This window comes from Metarhizium album (assembly GCF_000804445.1).
Source record: "Metarhizium album ARSEF 1941 chromosome Unknown scaffold_3, whole genome shotgun sequence".
Lineage (NCBI taxonomy): Eukaryota > Fungi > Ascomycota > Sordariomycetes > Hypocreales > Clavicipitaceae > Metarhizium > Metarhizium album.
The window spans coordinates 881,837-900,903 of NW_024467577.1; the positions used below are offsets into that span (position 1 = coordinate 881,837).

At 55.4% G+C, this 19,067-nt stretch overlaps 4 protein-coding genes across 4 annotated transcripts; 1 reads left to right on the plus strand and 3 right to left on the minus strand.

Annotated features, from left to right (window-relative positions):
• Positions 1 to 5,034: 5,034 nt before the first annotated feature.
• MAM_02036 (S-adenosylmethionine synthetase) lies at positions 5,035 to 6,425 on the minus strand (the record flags this gene model as incomplete). Its single annotated transcript, XM_040820835.1, has 3 exons — positions 5,035 to 5,496; positions 5,571 to 6,236; positions 6,369 to 6,425. 3 exons carry the CDS (start codon positions 6,423 to 6,425, stop codon positions 5,035 to 5,037), a joined length of 1,185 nt encoding a protein of 394 aa, XP_040681178.1.
• Positions 6,426 to 8,088: 1,663 nt separating this feature from the next.
• Positions 8,089 to 9,052, plus strand: MAM_02037 (putative protein family, ATP binding protein; the record flags this gene model as incomplete). The annotated part of the gene is made up of 2 exons (XM_040820836.1): positions 8,089 to 8,136; positions 8,201 to 9,052. 2 exons carry the CDS (start codon positions 8,089 to 8,091, stop codon positions 9,050 to 9,052), a joined length of 900 nt encoding a protein of 299 aa, XP_040681179.1.
• Positions 9,053 to 9,339: 287 nt separating this feature from the next.
• Positions 9,340 to 13,312, minus strand: MAM_02038 (uncharacterized protein; the record flags this gene model as incomplete). The annotated part of the gene is made up of 3 exons (XM_040820837.1): positions 9,340 to 9,944; positions 10,558 to 12,442; positions 12,569 to 13,312. 3 exons carry the CDS (start codon positions 13,310 to 13,312, stop codon positions 9,340 to 9,342), a joined length of 3,234 nt encoding a protein of 1,077 aa, XP_040681180.1.
• Positions 13,313 to 15,864: 2,552 nt separating this feature from the next.
• On the minus strand, positions 15,865 to 17,018 carry MAM_02039 (methylenetetrahydrofolate dehydrogenase; the record flags this gene model as incomplete). The annotated part of the gene is made up of 3 exons (XM_040820838.1): positions 15,865 to 15,948; positions 16,009 to 16,741; positions 16,816 to 17,018. The coding sequence occupies 3 exons, from the start codon at positions 17,016 to 17,018 to the stop codon at positions 15,865 to 15,867; spliced, it is 1,020 nt and encodes a 339-aa protein (XP_040681181.1).
• Between the last annotated feature and the right edge of the window lie 2,049 nt (positions 17,019 to 19,067).

The following is a 19,067-nucleotide window of genomic DNA, read 5'->3' on the forward strand; positions in this document are numbered from 1 at the left end:
CGTCGGCCAATTGACGCCCCCATTAGGCTTAGCGTCCGGGTCCCGGACACCCGCTCCACGAGGGATCCGCTCCGTGCGTAGAGGACATCTGGGTGACGTCTGGGATGGATTGGCCCGTCTTTGTTTGGATAATAATAATAATAATAATGATAAATAAATAATAAAGAGAAAAAGGATGAAAAATAAAAATGATAGAAACTTGCTGCCCCCAGGGCATCGTGATTAGTGAACAGCTAGTTGGCTATTTTTTAGGACTTATTCATGCTATGCTGTTGCCCGAAAAATGTCTGCCTTTTTACGGAGTACTTTTCGCTCTGTATCGGGGATCAAATAAAAAAGGGCAGTAAAAACTTTAAAAGGGTAAAAAAAAAAAGGTTCAAGATTTTCGTCCCACCGGTTGTTGGGCGAGACATATTTCCTCCCCGTTGGCCGCCAATGGACATGCGAGGACGACGGCGCACAACGTTTTCTTTCGGTCTGGTCCCCTTCTCGTTGAAGATGGCAGGGAGACAATATCACCACCGTCTTATTTTTGGCAGCACACACCGTTCTTTCGCGACCAGACGAGCCAGTTCCTTTGCTCGTTGCCGAAAAAGTCGCAACCCGAGGACGACAGTCATCCACATCCACACGGGCGGGGAGGGGTTTTGGGCCTGAGATTGCACCGACGAAAACCTAAGCTGTAGCCTGTTCGTGCGGGGGACGAAGCGAGTCGTCGATATGCGCGAACCCTACCCCTCCTTGGCCTGGGCCATGTTTTACGCCCTGCTCGTGTCTGTCTTGGCTGCAGACTGGTGGTTCCCAGGGTTGAACTGAAGCAGTTCTGCCCGGGCACGCTGGCCCGTGTTTCATGTCCGTCTAGAATCCGGCGGGAGAAAAGCGGTGGCGCGTCCGTTTATGCCCGAGGGAGGCGCGTGAGAGCGTGCCACGATGCTGCTGCTCTCGAGCGTTTCCCGAGGGCGCGACGACGGACGGACGGACGGACGGAGAAAATGGCCCGGCCGTCTCGTCCACTGACGGGCGGCGCGCCTCGTTGAAGCTGGCCGTGGTCAGTAGTCGACAATGGGACTGGCTGGTGGTTCGAGGGATTCCTTTTGAGCGCCCGTGGGCCGCCACAGAGGGCCACGAGGCGTAGTCGGCCAGACTGTCGGATTGTGCGAACCAGACTGATGGATCGCGGTGGCGGCTACCGAGTACGACGTGTGTGTGTCCCGTACGGAGTATGCTGGCTGTATGTGTGGAAAGGGGTGTCGTCATGTCATCCAGGGAGCGGCGGCCAACGTCTGCGATTGTCCCGTAGTTATTGTGCTGTATTGTAAATTGCGAATGGCAAATTGTATCTTGCCCATGTCCGCCTCCGTGGCCACACCACGGACAGACGAGTCTGTCGAGCCGTCACGCCATGCATGCACGGGGATCTCGAAGACGCGGCGAGGTGAGCTGTCGCCTGAGGCAGCACTTCGGCGGCATCGTGGGAGTTGGGTGTTGGCGACGAGGAACGTGCGTCATGAACAGGGCCTTTTATTTTTTGCCTTTTGATTTTCTTTTTTGCGGGGGAGAGTCGATCTTTGCATTGCACGAGGAACAAATGGCACAAATCCCAAAGTCATTGTCGCCCATGTGCGTGCGTGATGCGTACGGAGTAGTTATGTGTATTCAACACAACTTGTCCATCCGTGCGCGATCCGGCCCCCCCTTTTCTTTTCCGTTCTGCCACTTCCATCCGCCATCCGCCATCCACTGCCTCCAACTTCTCCTCGGCTACGAGTGGCACCCAGCCGTTTCGAGCGCTTGCCAGACAAGGAATGAATGGAATGGCGCGGCTAGGTGGGATGGGGAGTCCCGACACCGGGCGAGCGAGCGAGCAACCCGATAGTGCGTTCCCGCTGAAATTGCGTTGCCGAGATTCATTCAACGACGCCGTCAGGACTCAGCACTGAGAATGGACTGCAGAGCACCCCGCAGAATCTCCATCTGTCCCTCCCCCCTCGGCCAGCAAGGCCGACCGAGCGAGCGAGCGAGCGAACCACGTCTCCGTCGGCAGCACGCAACGCCGAGTCGTCCAGCCAGCAAAACAGCGCAACAATAGCCATCAGCAACAATAGCTGCCCCTGCTCGTTGGGAAGAGAAGGGGCGTCCTCGCCGACATGACATGGCATGACATGAACAGTACCAACTGCTCCTCCGCAGCAGCAAAAGACCCCGTAGCCCGCGACTGTCACAACGACGGCCCTCGGACCCTTGGATCCCCTGCATCCCTTGGTCACACCGAGGCGGGGACCCCGGGAACCACACACGTCGCTTATCAGACCGTCATGTGTATGCATGTAACACAGGGGTATCTTTGCGGTCCTCGCTCGACGCACGGCCTGGGATCCGAGTTATCGTGAGAAACGCTACGGCTTCAAATGGCCAGAGCACGCAGAGCTCAAGGCGACGCAGCGGCAAAGTCCTGCCTGTCGGGGATGGCGTACACCCGCGGGACGGGCATCAGCCGCGTCACTACGGAGTACTGCTACTCATGCTGCTGCTGCTACTAACTAGTAGTTCCCTGCCAGTCACCAACGACGCCAGGGACCAAACGGAACGGAACCGTTGGGCAGTTTTGTATTTTCATTTTTCCTTGACCGGTCTCAAGGGTGCTGCCAACGCATGTCTCCAACCAACAGCAGCAGCAGCAGCAGCAGCAGCAGCAGCAACATCAAAAAGAAGGGGCAAGTCCAAAAAAAAAAAGCTCGTCGTCGCGAGCTTCACCGGTGCAGCAACACACGGTGTTCCGTGGGGGGGCGCTGCTCGCATCTCACCCAGATCTCGGTCACACGGCATGCTTGCATTGCAGACGTTTCTGTTCCCTGCCTTGTTGGTAGTTACCATGACCGTACTCCGTACTCGGTAGGTTGGTTACCTTTCCGCCTTGCAACCAACCGCCTTTATCATCCGAGCATGCCCGGGGGAGGGCCAAGACTCGGTGCAGCCAGAAGCAAAAAAAGGGGGGCCCCCGTGCTCGATTGGCATGGGTTAATTGGCGAAATCTACATGGCCTACCAGATTGGGCAAATCACCAACGCTTCGATTTGAGTCGAGTCCTGCTCCTTGGATATGCGCATGCAGGTGAAGCGAGACCGGCTCGTGTCACGTGCTATGACGAGAGGGCCGACTCCCGAGGAGAAAAGGGGAAAAAAACACATAAAACAAGTATTCAAAGAGAGGAAGAAAGAGAAAGAGAAAAAGAGGGGCGACACCGGCAGCAGCACACGATAGCTTGCGCCTCATCTCAACCTCAATCTCAATCTCGAGCCAAGCAAAAGTACTCCGTACGCTAAGCCAAGCCGACGCCGGGGCCATTGTCATTGTCGCAGCAATAATGCCAATGCCGCCGAATGACACTGGTTCTACCGTGTACTTTATTTCTCCCGGGCAGTCGAGTGCGTGAGCAGTGAGTCGTCGCGGCAACTTGCTGGCATCGGAGCATCTTGACCTGGTGTGGATTTGCTACTCCCTGCACCAACAGACGCAGGAAACGGCATCTCCTCTTCCCCTGTTTTCGTCATCTCTCTCCCTCACTCTGTCTTTTTTCATCTATACTTGTCATTTCTTTCCATTCGTGGTCTGTTACAGCTGCAAGGACCCGACACCCGACGCCGTCATCTATCCGCACCCACAAAGCACATGATGGTTTTCACCAGCGCACAATGTAGCTACCGCCCCGTACACAGCATTGTGAAGCTATTGTGCAAAAGAAAGACCCTCGTCAACCCGCTTCTCTCCCGCCTGCCTGCCTCCATCCGCGCCACGGGAGAGCGCGAGACCGGACCGCACGGCGGACAGGACATCACGTCGCCGCCGCCCCCTCGTCAGGAGCCGGCGACACGGGCCTGCTGTTGCCAGCACCACGCCCACAGCTAAGCAGCCCAGGAGCGTTTCAACATCCTTTCAGGCTCTCCACGGCCTCTTTCGTCTCTCTGCCGCTCTTTCTCCTATTGTACCGCGCACCGGCTTGGGGCGTCCCCCGCCTCCCCTCGCCGTGGGTGGGACATGGGGACCGCGGCGCCCATTGTCCGTCTGTTCAAGTAGCCCATGCGCTTGGTCGTGCATATTCATGAGTGGCGTCGTTGTGTGCACTCCTCCGCGCAGGAGATGCCGCGGCGGCGGCGGCGGGACATGGCAACACATGCTTGCTACCTTCATGAGCCATAGTTCTCGTCTGCCCCTGATCTTCGTGATTCATGTACAGCCAACCCCCGATTCACCTACCTAGATATAGCTGCAGGCGTGAGACATCCGGACTGGTTGCCCGCGTTCAGATACAATACAACTGCGCACAGCACGTCACACACAAGCCATTAGCTGGACGATTCAATCACTGCCTCCCTCATCAGGTGTCTCTTTGGTCTCTAGCTGTAATCTACCACAGCAGCAGAAAGTATCCTTTCCTCATCTAATGTAAAATATTCCCCAAGATTCAATGGTCAATCACTAGCTAACTCGCTTCGCTTTTCCATTGCTTCCCGTACGACTGACTGACTGACTGACTGACTGATTGACTGACTTGCACAAGCTCGGCCAGAGAAACACGGGGAATTAAAAAAGATGTTGAAGTTCTTCTTCGGTCCCCCAAACGCCGGTAAGCACGCTTCTCTAAAAGTTTGCCCTTGGGTAGGGGTATCATAATGCAAGTCTCTCTTTGACGATTTGCTTTCGCCTCACAAATGCAGGTTTGTCCCAAAAGTGTCTTTGTTGAAAGACGCCGCCACTCCGTTCCAATACAAGAAAAAAATAGGCATCATGAGAGTGGTCTTCGTAATGAGGAAACAAAATGGTTTTCAGAAAAAGAGCTGGGAAAAAATAGTCATGCCTGAAACCACCCGCCCCCACGTTCTTTGTGGGGAGATTATATGGTTTCGTTGAGAACCGTACGCCGCCAGAATGTGCACGAAAATGCCGATTATAACACACCGCAAGATTGGATGAGCGATAAATAGAAGGCTTGTTGAATTCCCTCCATACATGTCCCAGGATGAAAAGGACGCAAACTTAGAACTTGAGCTGCTTGGGTTGCTCCCAGCTGAATGACTGGTTGGTACCAAAGTGGCCGTTCTTCGCAGTCTGCAGGTAAATGGGGCGGTCCAGGTTGAGCTCACGGACAATGACGCCAGGGCGCAGGTCGAAATTGTTGCGGATAATCTCAACGAGCTGATCGGACGTCTTCTCCGACGTGCCGTAGGTATCGACGTAGATGGAGAGAGGCTCGGCAACCCCAATGGCATAGGACAGCTGAACAAGAGCACGGCGGGCCAGGCCGGCGTTGACAAGGGACTTGGCGATCCAGCGACCAACGTAAGCAGCAGAGCGGTCGACCTTGGAGAAATCCTTGCCGGAGAAGGCGCCACCACCGTGGGCACCCCAGCCACCGTAGGTGTCGACAATGATCTTACGGCCAGTCAAACCAGCGTCACCCTGAGGACCACCGATGATGAAGAGACCAGAGGGTTGGATCTTGCGAAGTTGGTCAGCTGGCGAACTCGAAATACATCACTGTTGACCATTTGCGCCGAGGAGAAAAGACTCACATGGTAGATGGTGTCGTCATCGAGATACTTGGCGGGGATGGTCTTCTTGACGATGTTTTCCAGGATCTGCTTGCGAAGCTCCTCAGTGGTGATGTCGGCAGAGTGCTGGGCAGAAACAACGACAGTGTGGACGCGGATAGGGACAACAGCGCCGTGGTCGTGCTTGTACTCAACAGTGACCTGGGTCTTGGTATCGGGGCAGAGCCAGGGAAGAGAGCCGTCACGGCGGGCAGCAGACATGGCAGCGTTGAGCTTGTGGGCGAGCTGGAGGGTGAGGGGGAAGAGCTCGGGGGTCTCGTCAGTGGCATAACCAAACATGATTCCCTGGTCGCCGGCGCCAAGCTTCTCGAGGGCCTGCTCGTAGTGCAGGCCCTGAGCGATATCGGGAGACTGCTGCTCAATGGCGACGAGCAGGTTGAGGGTCTTGTAATCGAAACCCTTGGCAGAGTCGTCGTAGCCAATGTCCTTGACGGCGTCACGGACAATCTTCTGGTAGTCGAGCTGGGCCTTGGTGGTGATTTCACCAAAGATCATGATCATACCAGTCTTGGTGGCGGTCTCGCAAGCGACCTTTGAGAGGGGATCCTGAGCCAAGCAGGCATCGAGGACAGCGTCAGAGACCTGATCAGCGATCTTGTCGGGGTGACCCTCGCCGACAGACTCGGACTATGACATGTGTTAGTGACCAGCCTTGAGCGCCCCCTTTGATGCATTCGCCGTCTCTCCTGTCCGCCCATCTCTTTGCGAGGGCCTGGAACCCCCCGAGTCGACGAATTTGAGTGCAGGTCAGTCGCTTACGGTGAACAGAAAGGTGCCCTGAGGGCCAGATCCGTTGGTGCCGTTGACGCCAGGCATTGTGTATATGTTGTGTCAGGAGAAGATGAGGGTAAGGATGGGAGGGCAAACAAAGTAAGAAAGGTCTGTGTGGCTTCGGCAACGGGCTGGAAAGCGATAAACTGCACAGGAGAAATTCAAAGTCAGCAATTGGTTAGCAACTCGGGAAAAGGGCCTCGTGCAGTTTGTTGGGCAACGGTGCAATTCACGGGATCGCGTACCACTACGATGGGCACTCAGGGCTGGCGGAGTAAGGGGACAATGTAGTGGAAGAGAGGAAGAGAAAGAAGAGGCGGAGAGGTTTTATGCCGACAATTTTCTGAGGGGGGGGCCGGCTTAAAGTTGCATGCGCCGCGAACCCGAATGGTGGTTGGAGGGGCAGCCAAGCAGGAAAAAAAAAATTGGCAGGGCGGGATGGGATGTAATCGGCACAACAAGGACATAGTGTCTGGGACTCCCAGTACATGAGACACTGCCGAGACGCAGTCGCACACGCAGGTACCTCGGAGTACGACAGCTAACAGAGATTTCGGGGAGCTGGCCGGAAGCGATGAGGGGCGGCGACGGCCGCCACCTTTCCGGGCAAGATTGCGCCATCTCGGAGCCAGTAAGCGCCGACAGCAGAGCACGGGAGTGTCGTACTTTGGAGCAGTACGCGCTACGTGGTCGGTACCACAGGGCAGGAAAAGATGTACATGTTCCCGTACGGACTACGGAGTAGGTACCTGTGCACTCCAACGTGGACAAAGGAGCCGACTAAGTACCTAGGTACCTAGGTACTCCAGTAACCAACATCATCTGGCAGCACGAAGCACTACTCCTTTCTGGCAAGGCAATTGTGATTGTGTCGTGTCGTACGGGCTGAACGTGTTCGCACCATCGTCATTCTCGCTCGGCCGCCGTAATTTGGCCCCCTCTCTTGCTCTGTTCCCGGCACGCACCTCTGAGACGCCGACCAACGCCAGTCGTCTCCTTGCGGCCCCGGCCAAGGTCGGTCCTCGCCAGCCTTGTCGTCTACTCCGTACTGGTCATGGTCAGCTGTGGCGCAATGGTTTGTCCGACCTGTTCGACCTCTCACAGCCCGGGCGCTATTACCATCACATTACTATGTGCTTCCGGTTCTTGAAACTACGATTCCTAGTGCTTGAGCTGGGTTAGGAGCTGGCCTCGCCGGCTTGTTGTAGGGACCGGTCTTGCCTTTTTTGCCTGCCTCGGCCCACAGACCGCCGCCGCCTTTCTGTTCTGCAGGCTCTTTGGAATCTCATCTGCGATCGCGTCGAGGTACTCTGTAAGTAGTGAGTCAACTAAGTTAGTATCTGCAAAATTTCTCTGACCTCAGCAACTAGTTTCGGCGCCGGATTTTGATTCCCGAGAGCTAGAGGCTGGCGTGGACACCCTGGATGGAACATGAACATGGGAGTCAGCCAAACACGATGGCGCGCCCGCCACTGGCCAGTCACAGCACGGAGTAATACTGCTCCACTCCGTACGCCCTGCCGGCTGGGAGCTCAGGAAGAACGGAAGGGAAAAAAAAAAAAAAGAAGCCCAGCCTCGCGACCACGGCCTGCTGCTCGCTGCTATAGCCACAATCCTCGTTCGTCCCCTTTCCCACTCGTCGGCTCTACGTCCCCTGCCCGTCAAACTACATCGGCAAGCCGCCATCTGGGCTGGACCCTTCAACGCCATGAGCAAGTTTGGCGCCATCGTCATGGGCCCCGCGGGGGCAGGCAAGGTAAGAAGAGGAAGCAACATGCTCTGTTCAAGTGACAACATTCTCACGTTCCACCCGTACGCAGTCCACCTTTTGCGCCGCCCTCATCACCCATCTCCAGCTCAACCGCCGCTCCGCCTTCTACGTCAACCTCGACCCCGCGGCCGAGACTTTCGAGCATACGCCCGACCTCGACATCAAGGAGCTCATCTCGCTCAAGGATGCCATGGAGGAAGTCGGCCTCGGCCCCAACGGCGGTCTAGTCTACTGCTTCGAGTTTCTCATGGAGAATCTGGACTGGCTCACCGAGGCGCTGGACAACCTGACGGAAGAGTATCTCATCATCATCGACATGCCCGGCCAGATTGAGCTCTACACGCACATACCCATCCTGCCGGCTCTAGTCAGGTACCTGTCGCAACCTGGGTCGCTGGACATCCGCATGGCCGCCGTGTACCTCGTCGAATCCACCTTTGTCGTCGACCGGGCGAAATTCTTTGCCGGAACTCTGAGCGCCATGAGTGCCATGCTGATGCTCGAGGTCCCCCACATCAACGTCCTCTCCAAAATGGACCTCGTCAAGGACCAAGTCAAGAAGAAGGATCTGAAGCGCTTCCTGACCCCCGACATGGGCCTGCTGGACGACGACCCCGTGGGCCGCGCCGCCGAGGGCCCCGAAGGCGACGACAACGGCGTCGAACCGCGGCGCCCAGACGAGACTGAACAGATCATGAAGGGCGCCAGCTTCCGCCGCCTGAACCGTGCCGTGGCAGGCTTGATAGAGAGCTTCAGCATGATCAACTACCTCAAGCTAGACGTGACAAACGAGGACAGCGTGGGTGCCATTCTAAGCTACATCGACGACTGTATCCAGTTCCACGAGGCCCAGGACCCCCACGAACCCTACGACGAGGACGGAATCCAAGACGCAGAGTGACCGGTGCACGTGCCAACCCCCCTTTTGTTCTTGTGGAATATCAGCATTGCGACGGCGTTTCGGTCCATAACTCGAGAAGCAAATACCAACTTGATGACGAGAAATCGTGATAGTATCCGCGCCAGCACGAAACCGTATGCGTGACCAAAGCCCCAGAATGCCCATACCAAGACGCAGCCACAACAACAAGCAGCCCAGCACACATCATCCCCAATGTATTTACAAAAGCAAGACACCAATAGAACCCGCCAGGTCCCCGCGCCCATGCCGTCCCTCCGCGCGCTCCGTCACCGCCCCCTCGCCGCGGCCCTCCCCTCGCGCGCCTCGTAGCGCTCATACTCCTGCCACCAGAAGTCCTTCAAAACCGCCAGGTACCCGGCGACCCTGCCCCCCACGACAGCGGCATCCCTCAGGCTCTCCACGACGCCCCTGTTGCACACCCAGGCCAGCAGCGCGGCGGCGGCGCTCCAAAACACGACCCTCGCCACCAGCCGCGCCCACCACAGTATCAGCCTCCGTATCCAGTTCATGACCACCACCACGGCCGTCACCGCGCACAGCAGCGCCACGAGCCCCGTCACGCCCTGGTTGTCCGCGACGGCGGCGGCCGTCCTGTCCGCCAGCGGCTGGACCACCGGCCCCAGCGACGCGAGGGCGCGCGGGTCGAGCAGGTGCGTGCGCACCGAGACCGCGACCTCGGGCGGCAGCAGTTCCGTGAGGAGGCGCGACGTCAGCGACGCGTGCATGCCGACGTTTTCTTCTGTCTTCTGTTGGACTTGCTTGCTCGACGACGAGCCGGAGAAGGGAGAAGGGGGGGAGTGCGTCGCCGGCCGGGGAGCGCGGTTTTCGACGCCCTTGGGAGGAAAGGGAAAGGCTTGGCGGTGTGTGTATTCTGGGGATGTCGTTTTTTTTTTTTTTTTGGTACCCTTTGCCGCGATCGATAAGAGTGTGATTGGGTGGGTTGTGGGAGTGGGGCGCGACCACGGGAAGCTTCCCTTCCCCGCGTCGCTGCCGCAGGTTCGGCTCAGACGGACAGTCACGGAGTTCACGGGCTGCTGTCCCGACTCCCGGCCGTTGGCGCGTCAATGGCCAATCACGCACTTTTGAAGCTGTGCTTTCGTGTTGACCTCACGTGTTCCTTGTAAACTTGATGTCTTTATTATATTTTGTTCCGTCACTATGTACTAATGTGCACGACTGCCAACTGTAAGCAAATAAGCCACGACTGCTGTCCCACAGCCAGGCAAATACAGGGTATCGAAAATGTTTGTACTTGGGCAAAAAGGAAGCATGTGTCCGTCGTCGGAGAAATAAGCAACCCGAGGTCCAGCCGGCCGTTTCGAAGAAAGGAAAATATGAGAAAGAAAAAAGGGTAGATGCGTATAATCACCTGCCGCCCCGTGGTCCTTGTCCCGCCCCCCCAACTCCCGCAAAGTCGTGTCATCAGCGTCGTAGGTCCAGAAACACACACAAGATTAGTATTCATCGAGACACTATTCAGTCACCAATATTCTCGAGAAGCTTTCTGGCCGCTTCTATTCTCTCCCTGTATTCGTCGTGGTTCCCGGTACCCAGGCGCGAAGCCTCACTTAGACCCAAGACGCATCGTCCCAGACTTGTCACGACCTGTTCCACCAACATTTGGTCTTCTCGTGACAGGGTCTGTATTGCAGGAGACTGTGGTCCGCTCCCCGCCCCCGCGCTGTCCTGGTCACATATGCTCCTTGTCTCGTTCATGAGTGACTCGGCGACTTGCTTGAGCTGGTTGTCGGGTGATTCGCTCGGAGTCAAGGTTCCCTGGCTCAGTCTGGCTTTGTTGACGAGGGGAAAACTTCTGTTTGTCCCTGTCGACTCGAACGACGAGACGGACGGGCGGTGCAGCGTGGATGTCGTGCTCGCACTGATGGGTCGATAAATGACTGAGCTGTAGCGGGCGTGTTTTCGGTAGTACTCGGCAGAATCGCTGCCGCTTCCACTACCACTGCCGCCACCACTTGGACTGTCATGGCTGGACCGGCCAAAGGTCGACCGCTTGGTTGTTATCGATGAGCTGTCTCCGTCCTCGTGATTGGCCGCAGGTGTCACGAACCCATCGCCGCTTCTCGCCGAGCGAGACACGGTGCTACGGCTCTCCCTACCCTCCATGGCAGTCGCAAAGGAATCGACGGAAGCCAAGGTATCAATGCTGGGTCGTCGGGCAGGCTTCGCGGCCGGACCGCGCGTGGTTTCCACAGAATCTTGAGATCCCTCGCTGCCCACGCTGTCACTTCTGGACATCCGCTGCCGGCTAAGGGTGCCCATGGCAGAGTGCAAGAAGAAATGTTCATAATCAAACGCGTCCTCTCGATCTTCGTGCGAGATGTCAGTGGGCTCCTGATGGGTATCGTGATAGAGTGATTCGCCGCTTTCGCTGCCGTAGTCCGCAAACTCTTCCACACCTCGGTCCTCCTGGTCATTCTCGGTCACTCGGTCATTTTGAGGATGACTCTTATCCTGCTCATAGTCAATGCGGCGGGAGGCTTTTGGTTCGCCATTCAATGCAGCTTCGTCTGCTGACCGAGCCGCTTGAAAGTGGACCGTGTCCTGCGTTTCGTCGCCTTTCTGAAATACACCGGGGAGAGAACCAGCCTCCACATCACCCTTCAGTTGTGCTTCCGACTCTTCCTCTCCCACCTCTTCTGGAGACTTGTCGTTCTTGAAACCTGGCTTGGTTCCGTTCAATCGGTTAGCCGAGTCAGGGCTTCCAGTCTCTGGCGTATCGCTTTGTTTCGGGCTTGTATATCCCTGATCCCACCTAGCATGCGTAAAAGGACTGGGCGCCCTGATGCTCTGTAGGCTACGCCTTTTCATGCTATCTGCCTGCGCCTGCTGCCTCAGCGAGGAGATCTTGCCTTTGAGCCCTTGCATTTGACCCTGCAGGTCTCGCACCTGCGCAGCGGAGGGGGACCGCGTCATACCGACCTGGGTAGGCAATCCAAAGGTTGGACTGCCCAGGGCTGCAACCTGACTGCAAGGGCGATGGTGGTCCTCGTCTCGTTGGCTTCCATCTTCGTCGAGCCGCTCTAGAGCCGAGTCAATAGAGGTCAGAGAAGACTTGAGGGAACTTGGACCGAGCCTCCACTGTGAACCGTCGGTACCCCTGGAAGGGGTCAAGTGTTGGCGATAGCCACCAGCTGCACCAAGAGCACTGGCAGATCGTTGAGGGAGTACAGCCTTGCGCGCAGAGCCTTGCAAGCCATTTTCGCTCACATTCCTCGAGTGGCTCGAGGTGTTGGTCTGGAATTTTTCGTGAGTCGAGCTATTCGGACGAGGACCGGGGGACGGTGTGGAACATTCAGACAAGGTTGAATAGCTAAACGTCCTGGCGCTATTAAGATTGCCTTCCATAGTCTAGAGACCCCGGGTTAGCAAGATGTCCTTACAGTCTTTGGCGGGCGGTGCCCCTGCAAGGGAGGGGCTCGCTATTATGGCGACATTTATTTTCGTATTCGTCCTCCTCTGCTCAGGTTTACGTACCAGAAGGCGATGCTTGGCATTGGCAAGAATCTGCTCGGCTCGTTTGCTGATCGAGTTGGAGGAAAGTCTATGCTCGTTCAGCCCGTGACCAGGTAGCATAACCGCAGCACTAGGGGGGTGAACGGACGTTTCATCGACGTATTCGCTTGCCAAACTCTCCTCGTCATCTCCTTGGAAATTGCTGTCATCTACACTGACCGAGTCATCAAAGTCACGAAAGGCAGCCAGTGGGCCATCGTCGATGGTTTGAATGGTGCTCGTGGATTCAGATGAGAGCCGGCGTTCGCGCTTCGCAGCATGCGGCTTCTTCTTGGGCGACCTCTCTCCAATCGTCGGCGAGGAGCGTACAGGTGTGCCGCTGCCGGTACCAGGAGTACCAGAAAAGCCGGAGGAATTGCGACTCGGCGGGTGGCCGGCAGTGCTCTCGACCTCAGTCACCTCACCAATATCCGAGAGCATGGTGCCATTACCGTATATGATGGGCGTCGTGGGAGCAAGTGGTCCAGGGACGTAGCCAGGTTGGGAGAAGCCGTCCAGGTCACGGGGGGGATGCGCATTATGCCAAGGGCCCGACAGTGGATGGGAGCGGCCGTCGACATGTTCAGGTTCGTCGTAGTCTGGCAGAATCATGTCAGGGTTCGTCAAGGTTGGTGATGCTGTCTGAGGACGGTAGGACAAGTTTGTCGATGCGAAGGCATCGTGGCGGGTATCACGGCCACCGTGGACCATGGTGCGGGCGGCCATACCGGGCAAGCCTAGACACCTAAGTAGCCAGGTAAGGTAGACGCGGGGTGGTTGCGCGACGAGGAGTGGCGTCGGTTGAGTCGGTTGAGTCGGTTGGGTTCCAAGGCGGACGAAGTCTAAATGGGTTTGGAATTTTGAGGTCCTCGGCCGGGCATCAGCACCGCAGCCAGGCGCCCGAGTCACGCAGGTACCTCGAAGGATGAGCCCAAAGCAAGCCAAACGTGTCAAAATTTAAGCGTTACCCAAAGACGGGACGAGAGGTCAATGGTTCAATGGTTGGCAAATTGCCGGGAGAGCCTGCGAGGTCCAGAACCTGCACCAGGGCCGGTTACATTGGCCTCGGGCACAACGTCTGTGGTTAAATGGCAGACACGGACACCATGAATGAGGAGGAATCGCACAGGCGTCGTTGAGGGTTCGAATGCGCAGTCGCAGCAAGTTGGGTGGAGGGCAAGGACGTTCTCTTTTCTTTTGTCTTTTTCGTCTTCTCAAGCCTGAGGAGCGTTTCGTGGTTTGCGGTTTGCGGTTTGCGGTTTGCGGTTTGCGATGTGCGATGTGCGATTTGCGGCAGGCGCGACACAGAATGCGCTTCGTCCCGGGCCACGGGTCTCCCCTCAAGTCGTGTCCCCAGTTGATGCCGAAGGAAAAAAGAAAAAAAAAGGTGGTCAATGAATGACCAAAGTCCGTCCTCGCAAGTGTCACGTCTGTGGGTAGAAGTAGCCGATGCGAATAACCATGATGAAGCCTCGTCGAAGGAAACGGTCGCGGGCGGTTGTTTGCTGAGGTTGTTGAAAGGCGGATGCGCAACAAGAACGTCACGGGGCTTCGTGCTTCTTTTTCTCTGTTTTCTCCCACCCCCAGTTTAAATCATCTGGAGCCTAGCCGCCCAGGGCGTGGGAGCACCACGCACCAAGTTATTCCGATTGTACTTGCTGGCTAGGTAGACGCACGAACAAGACTAACAACAGAGAGGACTAGTAGCAAACTCACTCAGGTCGACTTGGCCCGTCGTGAGTGGCGTGTGTGTGCCTGGTCCACAAACATGATTTCTGCCACCTGCAAGCGTTTGTTCGTCTCCGCCGGAGACGAGACGACGGCGGGTCTCCAAACTACCAAGGTAGTTACTTTCCCACGAGGTATTAGTTAGTAACTAGTCCTTGCTCGTTCTGGGAGGAACGGAAAGGGGCACCTGGGACGCGGACGTCTGGAAGCGTCCGGGGGAAGGGGGGCGTGTAGGGCCCAGGGGAGGCAATTGATTGGGTGTCACTCACGGCTCCTGGCACCCACAAAAGCACGTACCGGAAGACGGGTCACGGCAGAAGCGCCCGAGGCACAGGCAGAGACAAGACGCATCCATGACCTGCCGACGAGGCCACAGGTTCAATGGCCATGATGCATCCGTGTTGCACACGCAAACACTCGAGCAACAACAATATCGGTCGCTGCTATCATTACGTACTTATCGCTGCCGTCACAATTTACAAATCTAGTCCTCAAGCTCCCATCCTTGCCGCCCGCCTGCAGCTTTGTCCTCCACCGGAACCCACAGCTACCTCCCCCGTACATGAAGCACCTTGAGTACCTGTACTTACTTGAGTACCTAGATAAGTACTTTACTTACTTACCTATTCAGGTAAGTAACCAATGTAAGCAAGTACTAGAGTGTGAGGTACTTCAGTAGCCTCGACAAGTGCCAAAGCGCGCCGATGCCAAAAGCCAAAAAACTCGACTCTCTCTCAGGTTGCGCCCGCAAGTGGCCCTCGTCACCAGTCACCACCGACCGTTTTGATTTGCGCATCCACATCACCGCTGCCGTCCGGGTGCCATTTATTATTAGTATCGAGTACGGAGACGTGTACTCCTTGTACGCTCCCAGTCCCAGCTCCGTCCCCACCACCAATTGCCGCCTTTCATCAAATTTGTCGGTGCGTGCGTTCCCAGGTCATCCGCAAGTATCCGTACACGAGGACTCGACGCATTATCTATCCTGAAGTTTGCCCCCCGCGACCACGACCCCGTCTTCCGCAAGATGCCGACCCATGTGACCGTGTCCAGGCACCGGCGCGACCGTAGTGGTGTTGTTTGCCATGTGAGGCTCAAGCCCAATGACTCGGTAGGCAGAAACAGCTAAACAAAAAGAGTGGCCATGTTCCATCCACGGGACACAAACATGTACCGCTGCAACCGGATACATTCTTGCCTCCCGTCTCGCTCAACAGCGACGACGGACACCTACTGCAATACGTGGCCGAGGTACATTGCGGCATGGAAGAAACATCCATCATCCATCTTGGCCAATTGTTTCACATGACTGCGATGTTGGGTCCTTCATCCTTGTATTTTTACATAATGCTTCGCAAACGTCGACTTCATAGTAGCATGTCTTCGGGCTGTATGTCGGTCGAGGTGTCGTAGAGTCTAGTGTCTTCTTTTCTCTTTTTTTTTTTCTTTTTTGCCGTATCTGCCCTAGGAATGTAAGCGGCCCATCATCCCTCTTGTGAATTATTTCTTTTCTTCTCTTGGCCCACTCCAATCTCAAATAGGATACCAGACTAATCATCAGCAAACGCCTCGGTCTTGGCTTGAATCAAAATCTTGTCGGCGTCGTCCTTGGAGGGACGATTGGCAACCAAACGCTACGGAGATTAGCTCAGGCTGCATTGTCAAATTTTATTTACAAAAAAAAAAGTGCTTACCACGAGGTTGCGGAGCAAGATGGCAATCGTCACCTTGCCAACAGACGGAACATAGATGGAGGCCTTCTCTTTAATGGCGGGCCCGTCAAAGTTCCTGTATGAAGAAAAGTTGATGCATACAGCGCCATCTCGTATCAGATCTGTAGGAACCTTGAATGATTCCACAGGAACGCCGCCAATAACAACGTCGCTGAGGGGCAGGCAGTCCTTCAAGCCCCAGCCCTCCTTGTCCTCGACCTGGTGTCGCGGGTTCTTGATACCCTGGCCACGGGTGAACAGCTGGACTCCAGTGATGTCAACAGAGTACACAGTAGCACCATCATTGGCTAGCAAAGCAGCCAGAGGTCGGCCGTTTACTTCGGAGCGGTTGATGACGGTGACGGTTTTGCCAAATAGACGATTTCCCGCTGCCAATATGGGGTTGTAAATCTGAAGATATTCCAAAATCTTGACAACGGCAAGTGGCGTGCACGGCAAAATAGACTTCTTTCGGTTCTCCGGAGGATCCAGGAATCGGACATTGTGGTACATGTTGTAAAGATACTTGTGGCGCATGCCCTCGACGTCTTTGGCAAGCTCTACAGTCTCCTGGACGTACTTGTCATGCGTGGGGTTCTGGGGGAAGATGGGATAGTATACAATGATACCGTCGACAAGGTCATCCTCGTTGGCTTTCGTGATCTCCTCCTCGAGAAGATCCTTGTCGACAGTACGGAGGTCAAAGTTGAAGCCACTGTTGGAGACTGTCAGCTCCTACGATTGTCTGCTTTGAGTTGCAAAACGCCCCGTCCACCCTGCTCTACTCACTTGTCTTCGCAAGTCTTCTTTGACCACTGGGCGTACTGGACCGCAGCAGGATCACCATTTGCCAGGAAGGCAACCAGCGTTGGGGCTTTGGGGCTATCTCCTTGGACCTTGGCCAGCGTGTCCTTGACTTCAGTCAAGAGGTTCTTAGCAATGGTCTCTGCGGTAATGACCTTGCAGGTCTTGGGGACGTCCGACGAAGCCATTGTCTGAGCTACATGTCCGTGTTAGCCTCCAACTCTTTACCACCCAATTATCTGTTTCATACCCGGATGAAGAGTGATCGTCGAAGAACCCCACCAAAGTAGTCTTGGGGAGGGAATCCGAGCTCTACATTGCCCACTGGTCAGCGCATACGGCGGCGTTGCGTGGGGTTACGGGATTGAATGGCAGTAGACGGACAGTTCAAGTCGTGATTTCCTACCGGTCTTATAATCAACAGAACAGGTCAATGATGCTCTCACCCGTGAGGCCTGAGCTGTGTGCGTTGGATATTCATGGTTACGCCGAGTCACCGAGAAAAAAAAAATGCCCCTCCAAGACTTTTCGTTGCCGCATTTGCCCCTCTTACTAAACATGGACTAGCGCGATTGGTAGAGGCGAGCCAATGCACCTTCCCTTGCTTGGCCCAAATTTTTTGACGTCGACAAGTTGTGTGACCTTGAGCCTCAACAACGTTGCATCGAAGTTTGCCAGTTGGTGGACGACTTGTGAATACTTCCTCGTCTTCCTCTTCAACAGTCTGGAAGAAAAAACCTTGCTAGTTCTTCTATTAGTATTACACATTGAGAGTTCGATCACTCCCGCGCAGCCGAGCAGCTTGATCTGGTTGAAATTGTAACCCGCGTCATAGGATGATGGTGGATGAGATATTCCGACACTTTCAACAAGACGATCCGCGTGTCAGCAACGTAATATCGTACGCGCCGCTCTCTGCCGCCGCTTAGTGTGCGGGAGCCGGAAGCCCGTTTGCAGCCAGGCTCTCCGTTCAGACCGTGAACAGATACTTGTGACGGAAGCGTACTCGGACAATGAGTCCCCAACGTGATCCTTTTTGACCGGGCCGTCGAAATTCGCAAAACTATACACGGGGTGCCTTCTCTGGCAGGATAGGTTGCGCACATCGAATTCTTCCTCACAGCTAGCACCTGGACAGCGTCATCCCGTCACGTCACTGACATAGGCGCTAGCTCCGAATATATATATCTGAAAAAACACCCCGTCTCACATGCCCCAAGTTCCTCATATCAGTCTGCCGGAGTGACCTTCTCCGCGGCTGGACAAGTTGACAAGCATCCTCAAGTCAGTTTGCACCTTTTCTTCGCGAAAAGGAGAATGTGGAGCTGCACCGGCGCCAGTGTCCTAACCTCCACACAAGGTCAGACCAACAAACATCATCGCTTCGAACGGCCCCTTTCTGACAGGCTATTTGTCCAATAGGATTCATTGAATCGGGAAGTCGCTCGATTCAGTCGATAACACGCTTGCAATACCAATTCGCCCAGACATCGCAAATAGCCTGGAGAGCAGCATTCTTCACTCCATGAACCGTGCAGGCCATGGGAGACATTGCGCACCCCCCAGATCCCCTTGGAGGATTGCGCAGTTAACGTATCGGAACCTTAAAACTGCGTGTCACTGAAGATGTCTCCCTCGGACAGATTCAGCCCTGCGTCAACGACGAGAGCCGGCGAAAACGAAAAAGATGGCCCACCTAGACCTATCAGCAAGATGCTTCTATACGTCTGTCTGATGCGGTCAAGACAATGTGCGAACCAACCGAGTCAATTCTTGTCAGTGACCGCGACCATTGTCAGAACCCAAGCGCATTAGCTCAGCCAATAGCAGCTGAAAACAAAGCCGACATAGGCTTGCCGTGATAGGCGTGTTTCCTCACGCGTACTTTCGTATCCGCATTTGTACAGTGAGACAGCTATCAAGACAGGCGTTCGCACATAGTCCCGAAGACGCAGTTCATCCACAGTCCCGAAAACAATGAGATGAACATGTCTCCTGGTTGGCCATTCTTTCTAGATAAAGGTTTCAGCCCGGAGATGCTTGGAGATGCCCAAATCGGACTCAAAGCAGCTGTATTTCTAGTTAAATAGCATCTCAATCAACGACAGTATTCAGAGATTCCCATGGTACCAACAAGTGAAATGAAATCCCGTCGAAACAGCGAGCATAGATTTGGGCGATTTCTAAACGTAGTTGATCCGTACGGACGAGTCTTCTTCCTTTCTTGGACGGGCTTC